Source organism: Haliotis cracherodii, unplaced genomic scaffold, assembly GCF_022045235.1.
Source record: "Haliotis cracherodii isolate W230 unplaced genomic scaffold, xgHalCrac1.p SCAF_1, whole genome shotgun sequence".
NCBI lineage: Eukaryota > Metazoa > Mollusca > Gastropoda > Lepetellida > Haliotidae > Haliotis > Haliotis cracherodii.
In genome coordinates, this window is record NW_027266264.1 from 22,881,669 (window position 1) to 22,901,479 (window position 19,811).

Consider the following 19,811-nt stretch of genomic DNA (forward strand, 5'->3'; position numbering starts at 1 on the left):
TCAAAAGCAGAAATTCCAGGAAAGTTTTTTTGATTCCGTAAACCAGAATCGGATCCGTCATCTTTAGATATTGCCTGTCAAACATTTCATTTAGTGTATAGTCACAAGTATCCATAACTAAATCTTTGCAATGGACCCAGCTCTGGTGAAATCCACCTCTGTCTCCCTACGTCATTTGTACAATCACAATCATCTGTCTGGACATTTACTATTTATTTTGTATACATTTCCATGCAGCTTACATGCCAGGAAGGAGATTAATCTCCGCTGGGGATTAGACTTGCTGTAATCGGGAGATCTAGCCTGACATATATTATCAGTTCAGCATACAGGGAGGTGGTTAGGGTCACTTGGCTACATTCTGGGGTTAAAAGCAGTTTCGTAACTCAACCAAGCGATTTGTTTAGTGTTGACGGCAGTAGGATCGTGTTGCAGGTCGGTTAGAGAGACACAATGCATCAGTGTCGTATTCCACGCATTTGGCACTGACAAATCTAAGTGGATGACACTGCAGATTGGGGAGTCAGTTAATCAGATTTTTTCAACCTCCTCCTGCCTTCCAGTGAAGCCTCTCAGAGAATTAATTACATCCAACTGACCAATCTATCTTAATTAGGATGGCTGGGTTTAGAATGTTGTCACACTTTTGCAGAAACAGATAACATTTGGGCCTCATGTTTTCAGTTGACATTTGACTTTCCTTGGGAAATAATAAGGGGAGAAAGAGCAAGAAGATTTCTTTACATTTCCTGTTTTTAGAAACCTATTTTTCCAAAGGTTGATTAAAACCGACACTACTTTTTCACAAAGGCCAAGTCCCACAGATTGGATGAAAAAGAAATTATTACATTAGTGTGTGCATCATACTGATTTACAAAATGCGTGGCAGAATTTATGTATTTCTGTCGCTCTCTGTCACTCTCGCTTGAGATAAATGTTAATCCTGACACTCATCCTGTCGTGTCAGCATGACATTCAGTGACACACGAAGTTGGTCATCTCTGTGTCCTAGCCAATATTAGAGCCATATCACCCATACTCTTTGTAATATTCTGTTCATATGTACTAGTATCAAGTAGTACATACTGCAACATGAACAAACATGATCAACACTGTTAACACAGGTTGTTGTCTGCGACCAGCAATCAGTGTTAGCAGGAGTCTGCAGTGATTATTATTTTGTAACAGACAAGGGACATTTACATAAGGGCATCCTATAATAGGACATTAACTATATATCAATTCAAAATTTAAAAAAATGAAAAATCATTTTGATGAAAAAACTGTCAATCCCTTGGAAAATCAGAGATCTAATTCTTTGATTGTCACTTGTTGTTTGTTGTTTAATCCCACACTCAGCAATATTCCTGGTATATGACGATGTCTGTAAATAATTGAGTCTGGACCAGGCAATCTAGTGATTGATATCATGAGCATTAATCTATGCAATTGGATTGTCACATGTATGTATATGTTAAGAAGCTGCTCATTTGTAATCAGTCACCAGATTGTTTATACAACAATTTTCGAGATAGACGATCAAATGTCTATGTAAGGCAACTTCAACTGATAGAAGTACTTCGTTGTCTGGAATTTCTCTAGTTATCGGTTATCAACTGATGATAAATAAAGGACTTGGTCTGGCCCCAAGAAAAGTATCTACTTTTCCGTTTTTCCTAGTTAAGTGGGGTCTACTGTATCCCCGAGTATAAACACAGGATAAACACAGGTGACCTCTGCTCAGTATGTTTTAAGCAGAAGACAGATTTTCTTTCCAGAAACAACATAACATCCTTTTAAATGTGACAGTCTAAACTGTGGTATGCTAACACTGAGTGATTTGCCATGTAAGCTTCCATCTGATCCCTTGTGTGTGTTGTAGTTGTGGCGGCCTGTCACACACTTGACTGACAACTCCTGATCACCTTATCACTGGTGAGCACTCACTGCCGTTCACAAACACAAAACTGACGCTTGTTCCTAGCACCGATGCAGGTTGATTATAAACAAATGAGGATTTGAAAACCAACTGGTATTTCTCGTTTGTTTAAGATCACTGTTGAGTTATCTTACCACAATGATGCATTGGTGTGTCCCAGTGCTTGATGAAGAACCAGGCTTTGGGTTGAATAGAAAATGGAATCAAAATAAACAGGCCATTAGCAATTCTTTTTCAAATTTCTTCGTAGACATTCTTTTTCATATCTCTCATCTAAATCCATGAAGCACTGCAACTAATCATTAATCATGTGACAGACCTGTTCCACAAAGTGAACTTAGGTTTAAGTAGGGCTGGGATGATACACCAGCTGTGCTATCCGATATGTATCCAGATACTTGTATGTGCTCTTATCTGTGGTGCGTGAGCCATCCTTTTCATAGTCAAGATGGCCAAATACTGGGCACCCTGATCATTTACTGTTGGCAGTGTCAAGCATGGCGAAATGGAGGAAAATTATGATAATTAGTGTTTGGTTTGGAAATTAAAGAAAACATTTAAGGTAAGAATCAATATTTTTTACTTTTTGTGCAACTGTGATCGATACTTGTATCGAGCAGTAATAAAACACAATCCACCGATGCATCAGTGTATCATCCCACTACCAGGGCTAAGGCAATCGTAACTCCCATTCTTTTACAATGACTTATGACAATCGTCACGCTATAATCGCTTTGTGGAATGGGGTCAAGGATACTTTGTTCATCAAGATTTGAATCGATGATGCAATGTTTTGAAGGAGAATCTCATGAATGTATTCCAATTCATCCTTCGTAATCTAGTAATCCATTCCATCAAGATAAAAACCCTGGGGCCTGTTCCACAAAGCGATCTTAGCGCTATGACTGTCTTAAGCCTTTGTTGAACTAGGGGGATGTGATCACCTTAGCGCTATGATCGCTTCATGGAACAAGGCCCTGGACCCATTTGCTAGGACCATAGCTTTGTTTAGGAAGTGACATCATCACTATCTCTATATGCCTTACCAGTATCTTCGACCCGTGAAGATCCGAGGTAGAATAGGCCTTCAGCAACCCATGCTTGCCGTAAAAGGCGACTATGCTTGTTGTAAGAAGCGACTAAAGGGATCGGGTGGTCAGGCTCGCTCGCATGTTGGTTGGTGCATGTCATCGATCCCAATTGTGTGGATCGATGCTCATGATATTAATCAGTGTATTGTCTGGTCCAGACTCGATTATTTACAGACCTCCGCCATATAACTGGAATATTGCTGAGTGCTGCGTTAAACAACAAACCAACCAACCAGTATCACCATTTCTTGCATTCATGGGTGAAAATGGATAAGGTGGATTTTTTGCGTCACCTATTTCAAATCTGATTTTATAAAAAGCTCAGGTGGCAAATGGTTCTAGGGCATTTATGATAACAGAATGGAGAATATCCACAGGGTAATTGAGGATGATTCTTAAAATTTTGATGAAGCAAGTTTTAAACTCTAAGTAACCTATGATGTCGCAATGGTCTGCAAAGCATTGTGATGCGATTTATTTTTTTCCATTTGTCTCCTCAGCGATATCTCCTGTGAAACTTTGAAAGCAAGTTTTGGATGATACTTTGTTTAACGCCGCACTCAACAATAGTCCAGCTATGTGACAGTGGTCTGTAAATGATCAAGTCTCTCCAGAGAAACCATTGATTGACATCATGAGCACTGATCTAAGGCATTGGGATGCTATAACATGCAGTCAACCAAGTCAGCATATATATATATTTTACTTAAAGCCTAGGCAAGTCTAGATCAAACTAACCAAGTCTAGTTTCCTTATGAAAACAGCAAAAGAGAAAAGGTTCTTTTGAAGAAAAGAACTACAATTATTAAGAAATGACTAAGTGTTAGTCTAAGGTTACAAGGGACCTACGAATATTCTTACCCCAAATGAATGGACCAAATGTGTTTTTTATGATTAAACTTATGTCCTTTGTTGCTAAAGATGAGAATGTAGTACAGCGAAACATCCTTAGTTTGGACCCTGGAAACCCACCTTTCAGAGAATTACTGTTCAGGGTCCCAGTCCACCAACAATTGTAGTGTTACAAGCTGTCGTAACTACATAGTTTATCATAGGCTTACGAATATGGCTATGAACACTTTCCATATCTTTTCAAAGGGACACTATTCCATACAAATAATTCTTTAATCCAGATCATGTCTCTGGGAAATCGATTTGTGTTGCATACATTTATAAATCATTAATATTTTGATGAAACTTGGTTGTTGTTTTTAATAGAATGCAAATGTATAACAGTGGATTTGAAACTAATAATAATGAGATCTGTAGGAAGGTAGAATCGCTAGAACTTGAGAGATGGGGTAACCCTGCTTTGAGGGTGTGTTCATTAGTTGGACATGAAGTGCTTCATTTATCATATGGTTTATTTAGGGAGTAATTACTTTTCTGTCATTCTGTATTTTTAGCACCCTTCTGTAACTGGCTGTAGTTTGTCATCTTCAAGTCATTGCTTATGATAGGTGGTAACAGAGAGACCAATTATTCCAGGCTCTCCGTAATCAGCTAACACAGGAGGTAGAGAATGGATGGTGACTACAAGTTCACCTCAGAGATTAATTAGGGAGGAGTCTTCTTTCCGGGGAATATGCTGAAACAACTCACTCTCAGCACTCACCCACATTGTGATAACACGGACTATTGAAAGCAAGAACTTGTCCTCACATGGAGGAGACATTTAACATGGCATTGGGTGAGTGCTACAATGTTACGACCATGTCAGGGAATAACTGATGAAGCCATGGAATAACAACAATACACAACGTTACTAAGAATATAGGGAGTAAATGATGATGTATGGTGTTAACTGAATACATTTTTTGTACTATATTAACATGGTTTGGAGACCCAACTCATCCCGATGTACCAGGAATTAGCATAGTATAACCAGAGTATTTTGGAAATAAGTGAGTGAGTGAGTGAGTTGGGTTTTACGCCGCTTTTAACAGTATTCCAGTTATATCGCGGCGTGTCAGCTTAATGTGGGAGGAAAGCCCGAAGTGATGCAGGCCTCAGACGTTTACCACTTCGATGAAACCCACGAGCACGGGTGGAAATAAGTGACCGAGGTAAAAGGGTAGCACACCTGACACCTACGGTTACAATAGTCTATGGCCACATGTTCAGAAATGTTATTTACAATCCATGTACAAACCTCAGAAGAAATCTGTTTCAAATCCTAGAATATGTCCTTTTATACCTTAGCTGAGTGATGCATGATGCAGTGAGTGTATTGTAAGTAGCAACATTTTGATTTCCAAGATAGCTCATTTCAAAAATATCAAAGCCAGTGTACTGCACCTGCTGAAAATGTGACCAGTTGTCCCAGGAGATGAGTATACAGCTAATTTAGAAATAATCACTGCAGTCTGTGACTTCAGCTACTAGTCTGTACCCCAGGCCCAAGAAAATATATTACAACTGACTTGAATCTAGTCTAGTATGATTTTGCATGTCCTGAAATTAAGCATTGTTCTGGGCTCCGTTTGGATTTGATTTTCTATTTTGTAGAAATATATTTTTAAGTAAGATAACTTTATTTTGGGGACTAAATGTTAGTCTTCCACTTTCTTGAAGCCCAAATCTAGTAAAATGCTGTTGATCTAGTAAGCCCAGGTAATTAAAGTCCATTTAATAACCCTAAAATTGACTGAAAATTATGTTGCAAGCCATGTAAGAGACTCAATAGTTTTTGGGCAATTGATTCAAATACATAGTTGGTTATGTGATACGGGTAGTACTACTGTTTTTATATAAACTACTTTAATAAGCATGCATGGTACTATAAATTATGAAGAATTGTTCCTTTTTACAGAGTGTACTAATATCATGATTAAGGATGGTTAGTAGAAGTTTTTCTCTTTCTTGGTCATATTTAAAACCAGATATGTCATAGTGTTCCTCTGATGGAAATATCCTAAAACCTTGAAGATCTTTATACTTTTACCAGCTCATCTATCAAGAACTAGCATCAGAAAGGTAATTATGTATGCAAACAAACAATTATATACGCGTGGTCGTAATGTGTATTTTTTTCTTCAGGATTAGTGTGGTATGTGTGTTGCCAGGCTGCACCAGCTGCCAAGTATTCCCTGGCCGGCCCATACAGACTGAAGTCTCCATCAGCTCCCATTTCTATTGGTCTCTGTCACTACCAATAGGTTCATTAAAAACACTCTGTCTCTTCCAATTGCTGGTTTCAAGCTGCGGGTGACAGCCACATGCTTCTGTTCAAGTTCTTTTGCCTGGGAGTTTTGTCAAGGGTGTTAGAGAGAAGCCTCACAGACTATACCACTGGTTAATGTTGCACACACTCTGCAGGCTGCCCGATCACACATTGTTGGAATTAATCATTCATACTCCTTTGTGAGACAGTTGTGAGATCTTCTGATTCAGAAAACACTTCGGTGAACACATATGCTTTAGGGATTGATTTGGGGTCCTGTTTCAAGGTTCCAGATGATTTTTTATGATTTAGAGGCTTGAGTTGTACTCATCATTCACATTGGGTATTGATAGTTTTCTTTGCATATTCAATATGTTTTAACTCCTTGGGTCAGCTTATTGTGTATTTTTACACCAATGACAAGACTTCTTTTTTTTTTAAATTCTACTTAAGATGCTTTTCAGGTGACTTTTAATTTGGATCTGGTCATGTCTGCCCCATGTGTGTAACATGTCTCACAACTCACAACAAAACATACATGACTAATTAACAGCAAGAGGGACATAAGGCCATTTTTGTTCATTATTCACTGCAGTAATTCATGTATGTGGGATGTGTGATACCTGTATGCATATAGCTGTGATGAAATACTTGTACATGTAAGCAAGTTAAAAAGGATACTTTTATAATTGAGTTTTGTTACACTTTAGGGGTTTTCATTTCTCATGTGTGTTTGTACACAAGCAACTCAACTTAATTAAGTGATTTATTTTGTGTTATGCAAATACACAGCTTGTCTGGCTGTCTGTATGAACAACATATGAGGTAGAAAGTACTCTGAAAAGAGGAATGTAAGTCAGGGTCATGAACTAAACCTGATGTTTTAGAGTACTATTGTGACAAACTTAGACTAACATTTAGTCCCAGAAATAAAGATATCTTATTTAGAAATATATATCTGCAATTTTTTTTTAAAATAATCCAACTAGAACCCAGAACAATGCTTAATTTCTCCTACAGCTGAAGTAATTTGGACTTGCCAAATCATTCTAGACTTGGTTGGATTCCTTTGTGGTTGGTTCTCAAGAGTCTGGGAGACAGACTACAGCAAACTATAAGGACCCTGGGGCACCCTTATTTTGTGACAGTACTGGTTAAGTGTGTACACTTGCCTATAAGTACTGGTAGATAGTGAAAGCAGTGTTATTGATTATGGGGGTCCTGGGGCTTTGTGGGTTCTGGCTATGGCATTTGTTTAATCTAAAAACTCAGTACTTCTTTAATATTTAATGTTCGGATTATGATAAGAAGCTCTTTATATTTTCCAAAATGTTTTTACATTTAGACAGTGTATTTTGTGATAAGGGATCAAAAGCTTTTATTTTGCTGGTATAGACGTTCCGTTGATAGGTTTTGATTGATTTGTTCTCCTTTATCACTGATCGAGCGTAATAATTGATTTTTGTGAAAAAAAGCTATTTGTTATGCAATAATTATTTCAGGCGTTCAACCATTCTTTCAGTGTGACTATATAAAAGAAAGCCTTACTGCACTCAAGATTAAGAGGCAATAATCATGATGAATAAGATTGTTTTTAAGATCCTCATATTAAGAAGAGCAGATCTATACTGTATATGACAAGAATTAATAATAATATTATATTTGTAAAAAGAAATTAATCAATCTGTGATAGACTGCAAGATAATGATTATGACCAATGTTTGTTGATGTTTATATCACAACCATTCCAAATATCACAAATTGTTATTACCTGTGAAGATCCGTGGTAGAATAGGTCTTCAGCAACCCATGCTTGCCGTAAAAGGCGACTATACTTGTCGTAAGAAGCAACTAGCAGGATCGGGTGGTCAGACTCGCTGACTTGGTTGATGCATGTCATTGTATCCCAATTGCGTAGATCGATACTCATGATGTCAATCACTAGAATGTCTGGTCCGGACTCGATTATTTACAGACCATCATGTAGCTGGAATATTGCTGAGTGCGGCGTTAAACAACAAGAATCATCATCATCATCATCACCATTACAAATTGATATTTTGCACATTCCACACTTTCAGTAGGCTTCAGGAATAAAACTAAAGTGTTGTTGCGTATTTAAAGCATTCATATTTGTTGATTCCAGAGAGGAAGCCGATCTTGTGAGGGTAGTGAGATCTCTATCAGCGATTCAACAGAAGAACGAAGCAGTCTTGTCCAGACTAGAGAAGGAAGCATTGTCTGTTGTGACAAAAAAGTTCCCTTGGTTACCTAAAAACAACACATTACCAAATTATCTTCTGAACAGTGGTTCTCATACAGACAATGATTACAAATACAGAGATGCTAATATAGCATTTATTCACTACCCTAGAGCAGGGGGATACAGAGTCATTGAATGTTTAAGGGAAATATCTATTAAGAAACATATCGCAATGTCACCACTTATGACAAGTAAAAATCGACTCCTATGGGAACGTGGTGAGGACAATTTGGAGAAATTCCGCAATCGGTTGAAATTTCACTCTGGGAGATACGTGTTCGGCGTCTGTGAAAAGGTGAACAGCCCTTGTTCCTATTTTCTTCTTCTACGGGAGCCTATGCAGCAGGCCATATCTAGTTATGAATATTGCAAAGAGACTTATGAAGACGAAATATGCCATGGGTTTAATGCCAATAAAATGACATTACGAGAGTGGATCTTAAGCCAGGGAAGTGTCCTGTTTCGGCAGCTGATGTTGAATATCAACTTTTGTGCCAGTGATCACACATTTAACTTCAACTTGACTCTTCCTGAAGGTTTCTTGTTTGACAAGAAAGATATGCCTTGTTGGATGAAACAAAAAATATTCCTGGATAAATTATCATCCACCGATTTGTCTCATGCCGTGAACTACATAATAAGCCATTTACAGGGCTGGTTTGCTGTCATTGGACTGCTGGATGACCCACAAGGCTCACTGGAAGTGTTTGAAAAGGTTTATAAACTGCCCTTCACAAAATGCAAACATTTTGATAGGAAGGAGACATTATCCGAGCCTCATCGTGCCAGTTTTGATAATAGTGCCAACAGTGTTTACCAAAGACAGTCGGATATTTATGATGAAAATGACCCTTACACATTATCAGATGATGTGTATGTGAGAAAGGCTCTATCAGCTGACTATAGAATATACAAAGCAGCTCTTAAGATATATCATATGCAAAAACAAACATTATCAAACAGGATATGGAGATGAGTTATTTCAAGACTATTATTGGCTCAGGACAAAGTGCTAAATATTCACATAATAACTACAGTCCTACTAGTTTCTTCACTGTTGAAAGAGTGTTTGTTTGCTTGTAGTTGGGTTACAATCTGAAGCTAAAAGCACCAAGACCATTTATGAAATCATTTGACCATGATATGAAGCTAAGGTTAAACAAATTAAATTATTGTTTCTTTGGCAAGGAATTTATTTCCATATTTGATGTGTAAGAGTGTGCTACCAAGGTTTCAGAAACTTCCTTGTTATCATTAAGAAAATAATGCTTTCTTTCAGGGTAGTTTTGCAACTGTGGATGATCCCTGATGAGTAAACCAACTCATCTAAGTTCATCAAATTTGTTATTAAGAGTTTGACTGATCCATGGAACAATACTGAAGCTCTGATACAGAAAACTGCAAATTAGGGCTGGGACAAGTCCGAATTTACTACCCGGGTACCCACGCCCCTATTACCCGACCCTACCCGTTTACCCACTGTAGGTCTCAAGAGATGGGTACAAAATTTGCAATTGGGCATTTTTTTACCATAGGACTGGCATGACTTTTTTAGATACATGTTTTAAACAATCTGGTCATATCTCAAGTTATATCTCTATTCAAAGATATGAAAAGTCAGAAGAAATGGGTGCACTGTCAGAAAGAAATGCGAACATTTGTGACTTGTAGTGTAACCATAGAGATCTAGATACTTTTTGTCATGAAACAATATATCACCTGACTAACCACAAGTCGAGTCTGGGTATTCCTGTGGGTACCGGGTCCTACTCTGTACCCACCCAACCCGGGCAGCCGAGTTACCCGTCCCAGGCCTACTGCAAAAGAAATATTGTATGAACAAGTGGAGAATCTGGTAAGGAATAATGTACATACTGTGATAATTTAAAGTTTCTTGTATTAAACTTGTTACACCTTTCAATTTCTTTTGTTTTCCTTGTCAACCTTGCAGGTGTCAAATATTTTTCTAAACAGATGACCCAAGAGTACCTTGACTGGTCGAGTATTGTACTGCTCATTGCAAACTGAGAAACATCATCAAAAGATCACATGTTCATGCCAAAGAATGGCTTTAATCACACAAAACAAAACAGTTAAAACCCCCAGATGTACAAGACAATAACATGGCCTTCACATAACTAAGCTTGTTCTAGAAATAGCCAGTAATGAACACTCTGCCTCCAATCTACATGGCCATCAGCGAATGAGGATTCTGAGGTGGAATCTGTCCCTCATGATTGTAAGAGCCAGCTGAATGAGGACGAGGGGTGGATACAAAGTGTGACTTAGAAACCAACCACTTGATACTGAGTGGGCTGGGGAGATAACTGGATATTGTCTGAAAAAGAAAATTGTCCCCCAAAATTCTTAAAAAAAAAGTTATTAAATTGTCGTAAAGTGTTTTTCTTTTAAACTTATCTGGCTCAAACTTATAAATAGCTCATTGTGTCACAGACTGAGGCCAGATCAGAGCCCTGTGCTTGTAAGAGCCAGTTAAGTGGGTCTTGAGTGGTGGATACCATGACATTGAAGAATGCGTGTTTCTGATTGGTTAAAATGAGGTCTCAATTTTCTAATTGATAAAGTCATAAAAACTAATTGCTTGGTTGGATTCAAAATTGAAAGTAAGAAGGTATCAATTCTACATTCAGACAACCTCAAATTCAAAAACACTAGGTGCATCTCCTATGTAAAAGAGACATAAAATTTAGAAGTTCAGATTCCTGTGTTTGAATACTCACTCACTCACTCACTCACTCACTCTCTCTCTCTCTCTCTCTCTCTCTCACTCACTCACTCACTCACTCACCCACCCACCCACCCACCCACTCACTCACCCACTCACTCACTGACTGCCCTCCCCTAAATGCTGATTACCCTAAACTATAGATACCATGCAATACTTTCTGACAAAACTCCAGCAGGGTCATTCTGAGCCAACATGACAATTTAAGTGTCATCACTGCTTAAATCTGGCACTGAGTCAGTCGAAAAAAGTCAGAGCTCATCTGATATCGTAAGCGCATTGACAAATCCAAACTGAGTGGGCCATAATGAATTATTTGGGGCTGTATTTGTAATATTCATAAAGTGCAGTCTTAAGCCAGAATATGCTAAGACATGCCAAAAGTTACTCTTGAATCTAATCACACCTCCTCACATCATTTTATTGCTTGCACAAGTTCATAAGGCAATAATTGTTAGTTTAAATCATAATTTCTAGATTATGGAAATAATCGTTTGTAGACTGTCCGCTTATCAAGACTTGCCTATAATAAGGATGGAATTACTATACATTCATGGACTTGTCATTCAGTACAGCCTTGGAGAAAGGCTGTAAAAACGGCCTACAAAGCAAATGGCTATGAGTTCTTTGTTTACTTCATGACACACATCATATCCTAGTCCTACCAAATGGTCATGCTTCATGTGAATTACATCTCTCTGCCAATATTAAACTCATGCCTAAACAGTTTGTCTATATTGAAAATATGCCCCTTAGGTTTTTTAACAATTTGGATGAAGATCTAATCATTTATTTATTGTGGCCTAATTGTCATAACGTCACTTTGTTTGGCTGACATGTCAACTTAATCTACAGATTTATAAGGACAAACTGCTATGATCAGTCCCAAGTAAACCTTTGATTAGAAATGACCCCTGAAGATCCAGGGTGCCGTAACAGTTGACTATACTTGTTGTGAGAGGCGACTAACGGGATCGGGTGGTCAGGCCCGCTGACTTGGTTGATGCATGTCAACGTACCCCAATTGCGTGGATCGATGCTCATGATGTCAATCACTGGATTGTCTGGTCCAGACCTGATTATTTACAGACCGCCGTAATATAGCTGGAATATTGCTGTGTGGCGTTAAACAACAAATAAACAAACAAACTTTGATTATATTACTCCGGCAAAGCAGCACACCCTGCTGCCATTGGCTCCAAATATCAGGATATGCATGATTTGACTAAATATAAGTGAAACGAATATATTTTGTTGGAATATAATGCAAGCATTAGTTAAATTCGAAACAATCATACAATTTATCCGGGTAAAAAGTCGATATGAGAGACTAAATTATTTAAGCAGTTTTCTGTACAACGAAATATCTATATTACGTGCGCTTCTTTAGGATTCATGCATAGCCACTCCCAGGAATTTGCAAACACCATGTGGCCATATTTCAAACAACCTGTGTATTAAGGGATGCTAAACAACAACACAAGAGTTGTAGAGGTTTTACGTATAACCCCTATGTAATGCGTGTCCGGCCCTTTCCCTAAGACCTCCAAGAGGCTGGCAATATTTGTCATGACCATCCCATTTTCTGGCCATTCTGAAAAGCACAGAATGTTGCGATTAATATGGCATCTAAAGTCATCCATTTCATTCCAAAACATTTGCGTCAAACTTGTGTGTAACTGATTTCGTTTATACCCCAACCTCTCGGGATTCCTTGGAAGTTAAAAGTCCCTGACACAATGTTTTCATTCATCTGAACCAAAGTCGGTATTTTAGGAACGCTTCTTTTGGATTAGTTTTTCATGTGCCTATCCTCCACCAATCAGATTTTTGACTCAATTACACCACCCCTCTTCGCGAAGAGCTAATGTATCGGAGTAAAAGATCTGATTTTAATGAGATTGATAATCCGCCAGTCATGGCCATATCAATGCCCGTGGCTCCATCTCCTGACATGTGTTTAACATACTCCATATGATTGTTTATGCAAATGTGAAAAATTACACGCCCGGTTATCTTCCCGCTGCGATTAATCGTTGTTGTTTTAGACGAATCAGGAAGTATCCATTACATGATCACCCTTGTTTACCCATTGAGAGTGCCCAGCCGTGTCAGAGCATCGTGCTGTTTGATGCAATTATATCTACTGATACAATATAACATCAAAAATGCAAATTTTGAAATCAAATATATATGCAGTAAAGGGGTGCGCGGCTCGGACGCATTCGTGGCCAACTCGTGTCATTCCGGGAGAAGTCGAACGTCAACCTGGTTCCCTGGGTACGCTGCGCTGGCGCTACAGGGAACCAGGCTGGTCGAATACATGTCTCCTTGGAGGTTGCGGAATCGGTGATGATGTATGGCTCGGAGGCTTGGTACAACTCCTTTGCTATATAATGTATGCCAAAGTAGCGCTTAATGATTACCCATAAACCCGGGCTGATTCCGGGTAAGAATATAGGTCCCCGGTAACTTATGTTTGTAAGAGGTGACTAAATGGATCGGGTGGTCAGTCTTGGTGATCAGTTTGATTTCATGGCATCGTATCCCAATTGCATGGATCGATGTTCACGATGTCAATCACTACATTGTCTGGTCCAGACTCGAATATTTAAAGACCGCCGTTATGTGGCTGAAGTGCTGCGTTAAACGACGAAAGCAAAATTATTATCCTTGATGACCCAGACAATGTCCCAGTTTCACACTTGACGTAATATGCCCAAAGTTCGCCTGGAATAAGCAGCAGACAGTGGAGCATGTAGATGCTTCCTACACGACAACGAGTGTATCCCTACTGTTCTAATCTAGAAGTGTAAATAACCAATGTCCATATAGAACGTACAAGTCAACTTCTTGACATTTTGAACGTACAAGGTTGCAAGAGTAGTCTCCCTTGCTTCAATCCGCTTCACGTCGTTTTGGTGCAAATGGCATACATTCTTCCATTCTTCAGTACGCTTCGCGTCAAAATGTTGGACACATTGCAAGTTACACACAGCCCTCATTGAAGTATAAAATCACCTTCTCAAAAATCAACTTATGGTTGACATCACATTATTGTCCACAAGGGGCGGTCGGGTAGCCTAGTGATTAAAGCGTTTGCTCGTCACGCCGAACACCCGGGTTCCATTCCCGACATGGGTTCAATGTGTGAAGCTCATTTCTTGTGTCCCCCTCCGTGATATTGCTGGAATGTTGCTAAAAGCGGCGTAAAACCCTACTCACTCACTCACTATTATCCACCAGTAGAGAAGCGTCGTATAATGAGCGCGGATATTTCACAAAAAGGGGTAAGTTCACTTCAACAGAGATGATGCGTGTACGGAGTTGCTATTAACAATGTTTGTGTTTAACGCCGTATAAGCAGTAATATTCTAGCTATATACTCCGTTATGTTAAATACAAGATGCGTATTTTTGTACCTAGGTACGTAAATAGTATTACAGTTACAGTCAGTACGTCTCTTAGGCGTGTTAGGATCCGATGATCATGGGTTCGACTCCCTAAACCGACCCTATAATGCTTCTTGGTTTGCAAGCACCATGCACGTACTCGTGGGTTGTACCAATGTGGAACCTTAATCTCTACGACCTACACTAGTTTGACCTTTCCTCCCACATTAAACAAATACGCCGCTACATAGCTGAAGCAAATACTGCTGAAAGATGCAGTAGCCCGAACTAATGTACTCGCTCACTATAACTGTCAACCCATATTTCATCTGTAAATCGTTAGATGAAAGTAGAGAGATAACAAAACTGAAAACAATTATGCAGGAACCTCTCTGACAAGAGATGGCGAGTTTAGGACATTCTGAAATATTTAAACAGCCGAAACTTTTATCCATGGATTTCCGTACTTTCTTTACCAGAGTTGCAGTGGCTGCTCGAAGAGTTTTTTTCTGAAACCATGGCGTTTTTTTGTGTAGGCTAGAAAACGTTTCTGACAAGAAAGGGCGTCTGTCCATTTGCACCTTAGTCCTTTGCCAGTGGCCTTGTCATCAAAGAACAAAGCTTCAGCAGCCGGTTTCAGGTGGGTGTTCATTGAAAATAAAGGTACCTGAAACACACACACACACACACACCAACCAACCAACCAACAACACACAACAACAACAACAACACACACACACACCCTTCACACCCAAAAATATGTAAATTATGCATTAATTTATCAATAATGCTGAGGATAGGTATGCCAATATAGGTAAAAGAGAAGGTTGGTGAATATGTAAAAATGATAAAACATAGGAACACTTAGTGATTGGACTACTCATGTGTTGTTACGTGAAACGGAAAACAAACAATGTCTTGATTGAAAATCTGCTTAGTGAATGTCTTGCGGTAGAGCTGATACTAGTCAAAATTGATTGAAAGTACTTAACGGATTTCTAAAATGTAAGCTATTGTGTCATAATAGAAGCGAATAATGTTAATTTAATATAAATTTCCATTGTGTACGAATTTGCTTTTGGGGTACGAGTCATCCAGTTGATATTACGTACGAGTCCGCCCACAGGACCATGTAGCTCATAATAATAATCCACAACTTGCAGACTAGGCCGAAGGCAACGAGTTTTTGCGAATATATTTATTATTATTAGTTACATGGTCCTGTGGCCCGCCAGAGAGAAAAAAAACTAGGTAGGGTAGGAATTGTCCAGAAATACATATACTGCATGGTCATCAAGCCTTGAGGAAAATCATGGAAGAGAAAGTTATCGTGGAAGATAAGCATTGTTGAACATCAGAACAGATATCAACTTTTCGTAGGGTGAATGATCTGAACAAAGCCGTGCGAAGAACATTGGTGTTATCCGCCCCAAGAGTACGTGAGCTCTACTGCTAACACAGTGTTATTGTCTCCCTTAAGTAGCTCTCACTTATTGCCTTGTCTCACCTTGGTTCTCTAGGTTTCGGTAGAAGGAAACTACGAAGGCGAAAGCATGGGAGACGTTGTCGTGATACTTTAACATAAATACACATGTCTCAAGTCATGAGATCCAACAATCTGAGGCATCTGACTGAGTTGTTTGTGGTTTCCGAGTCTTAGGTAGGTCACGTGTGTGAGCGAAAACTGAATCACTGTCACTGTCGAACTAGGGGCCAATTCAACTCTAATCATTCTTCTACTACTGATTATTTCACTGTTCACTGAGGATAAGCTAGCCAAGATTATGAAGTGTATCATTTAAATATGTACGCAGAGCAACCACAATGGAAAGCATCAAACGATGTTTTGCCATATTATATTGGCCTTAACCCTCCTGATTCAACTTAAAATTACTTTAGTTCAACAGATCAGATACAGAGTGTATGTATACAGTTGGCAACGCAGGCCCTTGTGTCGCTGATTTAGCATTTCTAGATCTATTAATAGGACATGTGTCAGAAATGCACTATCCAATGTATGAAAAAATATTTAAAAATATAGTGATTATCTGGCACTTTAGTTGTGATATTAAAAGATCTAGAAATGTGAACTCAGCGACACAAGGCCTGTGGCTGGCAATTATGTGTTGCTGATGTAACTGTGGTCACATGTCCTTGCCCCCAGGCATCGTCTTTCCTCGTCCTGATGTAAATTAGCTGAATTAGCTAAGTTTGAAAATCATTGTCTGATCCAATTTTTTCGTTTTAATGTCCACATCTAATATATCACTAAAGACGAATGTTAGGTACAAAATGTCCGATTGGGCATTTTGTTTTACCCTAGCCCTGGCAAAACGTATTTTGATACATGTATTAAACAATCTGGTCATGCATACCTGGGCTTCTTTCAGTTGCTGAAGATAGAAGAAGTAACATTGTTTTGATTTAATGAATTAATCACACTAGTAACGTTTTACATTTGTTTTTCTTCACAGTAGCCATGACAGCTAGTTTGCACTGACCTTCTGAGACATGGAGCAATTGTTGACAAAATGTTTCTATTTCAAGATCAGCAAGCTCTTCAAACATCACATGACTAGACGATAATCCCAAGTGGATGTAGATTTGAGATTCAGGACATTTGACAGTCGACAAATCTTCAAAATGAACATTATAACATGGACAGTGCCAAATTCAACTTGTTTTTCCACTTTTGCCATTCTACAAAGAGGTTCAATGTGTGGCCTCGCAAGATGCCAGTCAAAATAGGTCATACGACTACGACACTAAATGCTGTTTTGGTTTCAGTGTTTTACCTTTGTGAGACTGGACTTATAGTACTGGGTTCTTGACTGTGCACTGTGCACTGTACATAAGAAAGCTTCTTTCAAAATAAACTCAAGTAGCGTTCTGTGTCCTGTGTTGCAACAGATTGTGTAGTAGGGATGTCATGATTAATCGAAAATTCGAAATATTGATAAATTGCTATTGGTAAGCACTTAAAGTCATTAAATCATTTGTTAAATCAGTTTCTGATCAATAGTATCGATTTCAGTCAGGAATGTTGATAGTTTCAATTGTATTTACCATATCATGTTCAAATCTGTTTTTCTTTTGATTATGAGTGGTAGTAATTTACACATGGTAATGTGGAAGTTTCTTTTTCTTAAATTATTAGGGTAAAGAAAAAACAAACTAGTCATATATCAAACTTTACTTTTTATTTATTATGGTTATCACATTCAAAGGAAACTTCAGTTCCAAGGTTTAATGCAACTCTAAAATCCATCTATAATGATACACTGAAAACTATCGATATTTATCGCAATAGTTACGTGCAATATCAATAGTTATTGCAATAGTGTTTTCAAGACCAATAGTCACCCCTATTGAGTAGGCAATTTGACACAAAGCATGATCGACGGGAAAATGCATCCATTGAAAATAGTGTAAAAATACCCTCAGAGATACGCCTTTAGCTATTGGTCGTCAAGACATCAACAGATGCCTTAGTTGTCAAGCAAGCCCACAAAAACCTACCTACCTCAGTTACAAACTAAATACATGCTAATAAAAATCATTTTTCTTCTTCAGCAATAAAACTGATCCAACTATTCAGATGTAACTATGGCAACGTCATCTCTGGTCAAGCTGGTCTCATGGAGGCTAGCTGGTGTTGCATTGTTGAGGCGCACCAATCTTGCTGTCCCGAGGCCGAGGTTGCTGTGCACACACAGAGATACCCCAACAGAGGACACTGGTCACCGAGTGTTCTCCGCTACAGAACGCATCCCTAAACGTTTTGATGCAGAGATACAGAAGGTGATGCAGGAACATTCTGATAAAATCGATGGCTATGCTACTATTATGAACTGTCCAAGAGTAGTTGTCGAATCCTTGATCCAAGCCGACACTCGGCTAGTGACAAGTTTCACCTATGAACAGATCCGTACCAAAATGAAGATGTTTGTAGACTTTGGATTCAGCCCCGAAGAAATCTCTACCTACCCAGCAGTGTTTTGTAGAAGTTACAACGATTCAAAGAGGAGGTTGGCTGAAATGGAAACTGTACGAAAATATCATTTTTCATTGAGAATGGTATATGTATCAGAACGTGAATTTAGGAGGAGAATTGCTTTATATAGAAAAGAACTTGCCATTCTAGGAGATCATCCTACTAAGGTTCATTTCGTAGCTGCGAAATTAAACTGTGACGTGACAGATGTGCTGGACATGATTGACAAGGGAAACACCCACTTGATGACACGCCCCCCTTCAGCAATTGATCAACTTGTTGACATGATCCTAGAGTATGGTTTTACAACCAAACAGATTAGAGAATCACCGCAAGTTCTGATTGCTAGTCTCAAGCTGGCTAGACACAGATTTGTACTGGTTAAAGACAGTGGTGTGTTGAACAGAATGTCTTTATACACCATATTAGGAACAAACCTTTCTCAGTTTCGGGCCTCACTTCGGACTTGGCTGCTCGAGCTGGCTCATCTGGATGGGTGTGAAGATTGTGACTGTGTTTTGAGGAGGAGGCTTGGTGTTGATGAAAATGCTGTTAAGGCGATGCATATACGAGCAACTAAGCTGAAGGACTTACGGGCAAGGAAAATTCAACCATGTCTTGATATTTTGCTGAAGGAAATGGAGATTGCCCCTGGAGACATTGTGAAACAACCAGTTGTGCTGTACTTCAGCCCCGGCAGGCTGCTTCGACGGAAGGCTATTCTGGAAGAAGCTGGAGTAGAGGGCAGTTGGAACAGACTCAATGCATTATGTCTCAGTGAAGCCAAATTTGAAATAAAATATGAAGATTATATTAAAAAAAGTGATGAGAGTGTAACATAGGAATAAAGAAGTTTTGTTGAAAGAAGGCTGCTTTTGAATATCAGTTTGGAGTATTTGGTTCTTCATCTTCTTAGACTTGAATTAAATGTGTGGTGGTTCGATAACATTTATGTCCAAATGGGGGTAGGTTGGCTCTTTTTCTTTTTTTCAAAAACCCTGCAGCTGTTTAAGAACTACTTTTAAGTGTTTGGGGCATATTTTAGGGTGTGGCCTTTGTTTTATCAACACTTTTAACAGTATTCCAGTTATATCATGGCATGTCAGCTTAATGTGGGAGGAAAGCCCGAAGTTAAGCAGGTCTCAAACGTTTACCACTTCGGTGAAACTCACGAGCACGGGGATGGTGCTGACAAACCTAAAAACATAATTGGGGCAAACCCG

At 38.9% G+C, this 19,811-nt stretch overlaps 2 protein-coding genes across 2 annotated transcripts in view; both read left to right on the forward strand.

Moving 5' to 3' along the window:
- The window catches only part of LOC139462121 (uncharacterized), a 32,805-nt gene extending 22,492 nt beyond the window's left edge, over window positions 1-10,313 (forward strand). Inside the window, exon 3 of the mRNA XM_071243629.1 lies at window positions 8,340-10,313. Within this exon, the coding sequence (XP_071099730.1) occupies window positions 8,340-9,432 (1,093 nt within the window). The 3' untranslated portion in view covers window positions 9,433-10,313. The remainder of the gene's footprint in view (window positions 1-8,339) is intronic.
- A 5,811-nt stretch (window positions 10,314-16,124) lies between these two features.
- LOC139462131 (uncharacterized) lies at window positions 16,125-19,430 on the forward strand. Its single transcript, XM_071243638.1, has 2 exons — window positions 16,125-16,254; window positions 18,168-19,430. Exon 2 carries the CDS (start codon window positions 18,201-18,203, stop codon window positions 19,428-19,430), a length of 1,230 nt encoding a protein of 409 aa, XP_071099739.1. The 5' UTR covers window positions 16,125-16,254; window positions 18,168-18,200.
- The last annotated feature ends 381 nt before the right edge of the window (window positions 19,431-19,811 follow it).

Coding starts and splice junctions, on each gene's coding strand:
- LOC139462131 (XM_071243638.1), top strand. CDS start 18,201: ATGGCAACGTCATCTCTGGTCAAGCTGGTCTCATGGAGGCTAGCTGGT.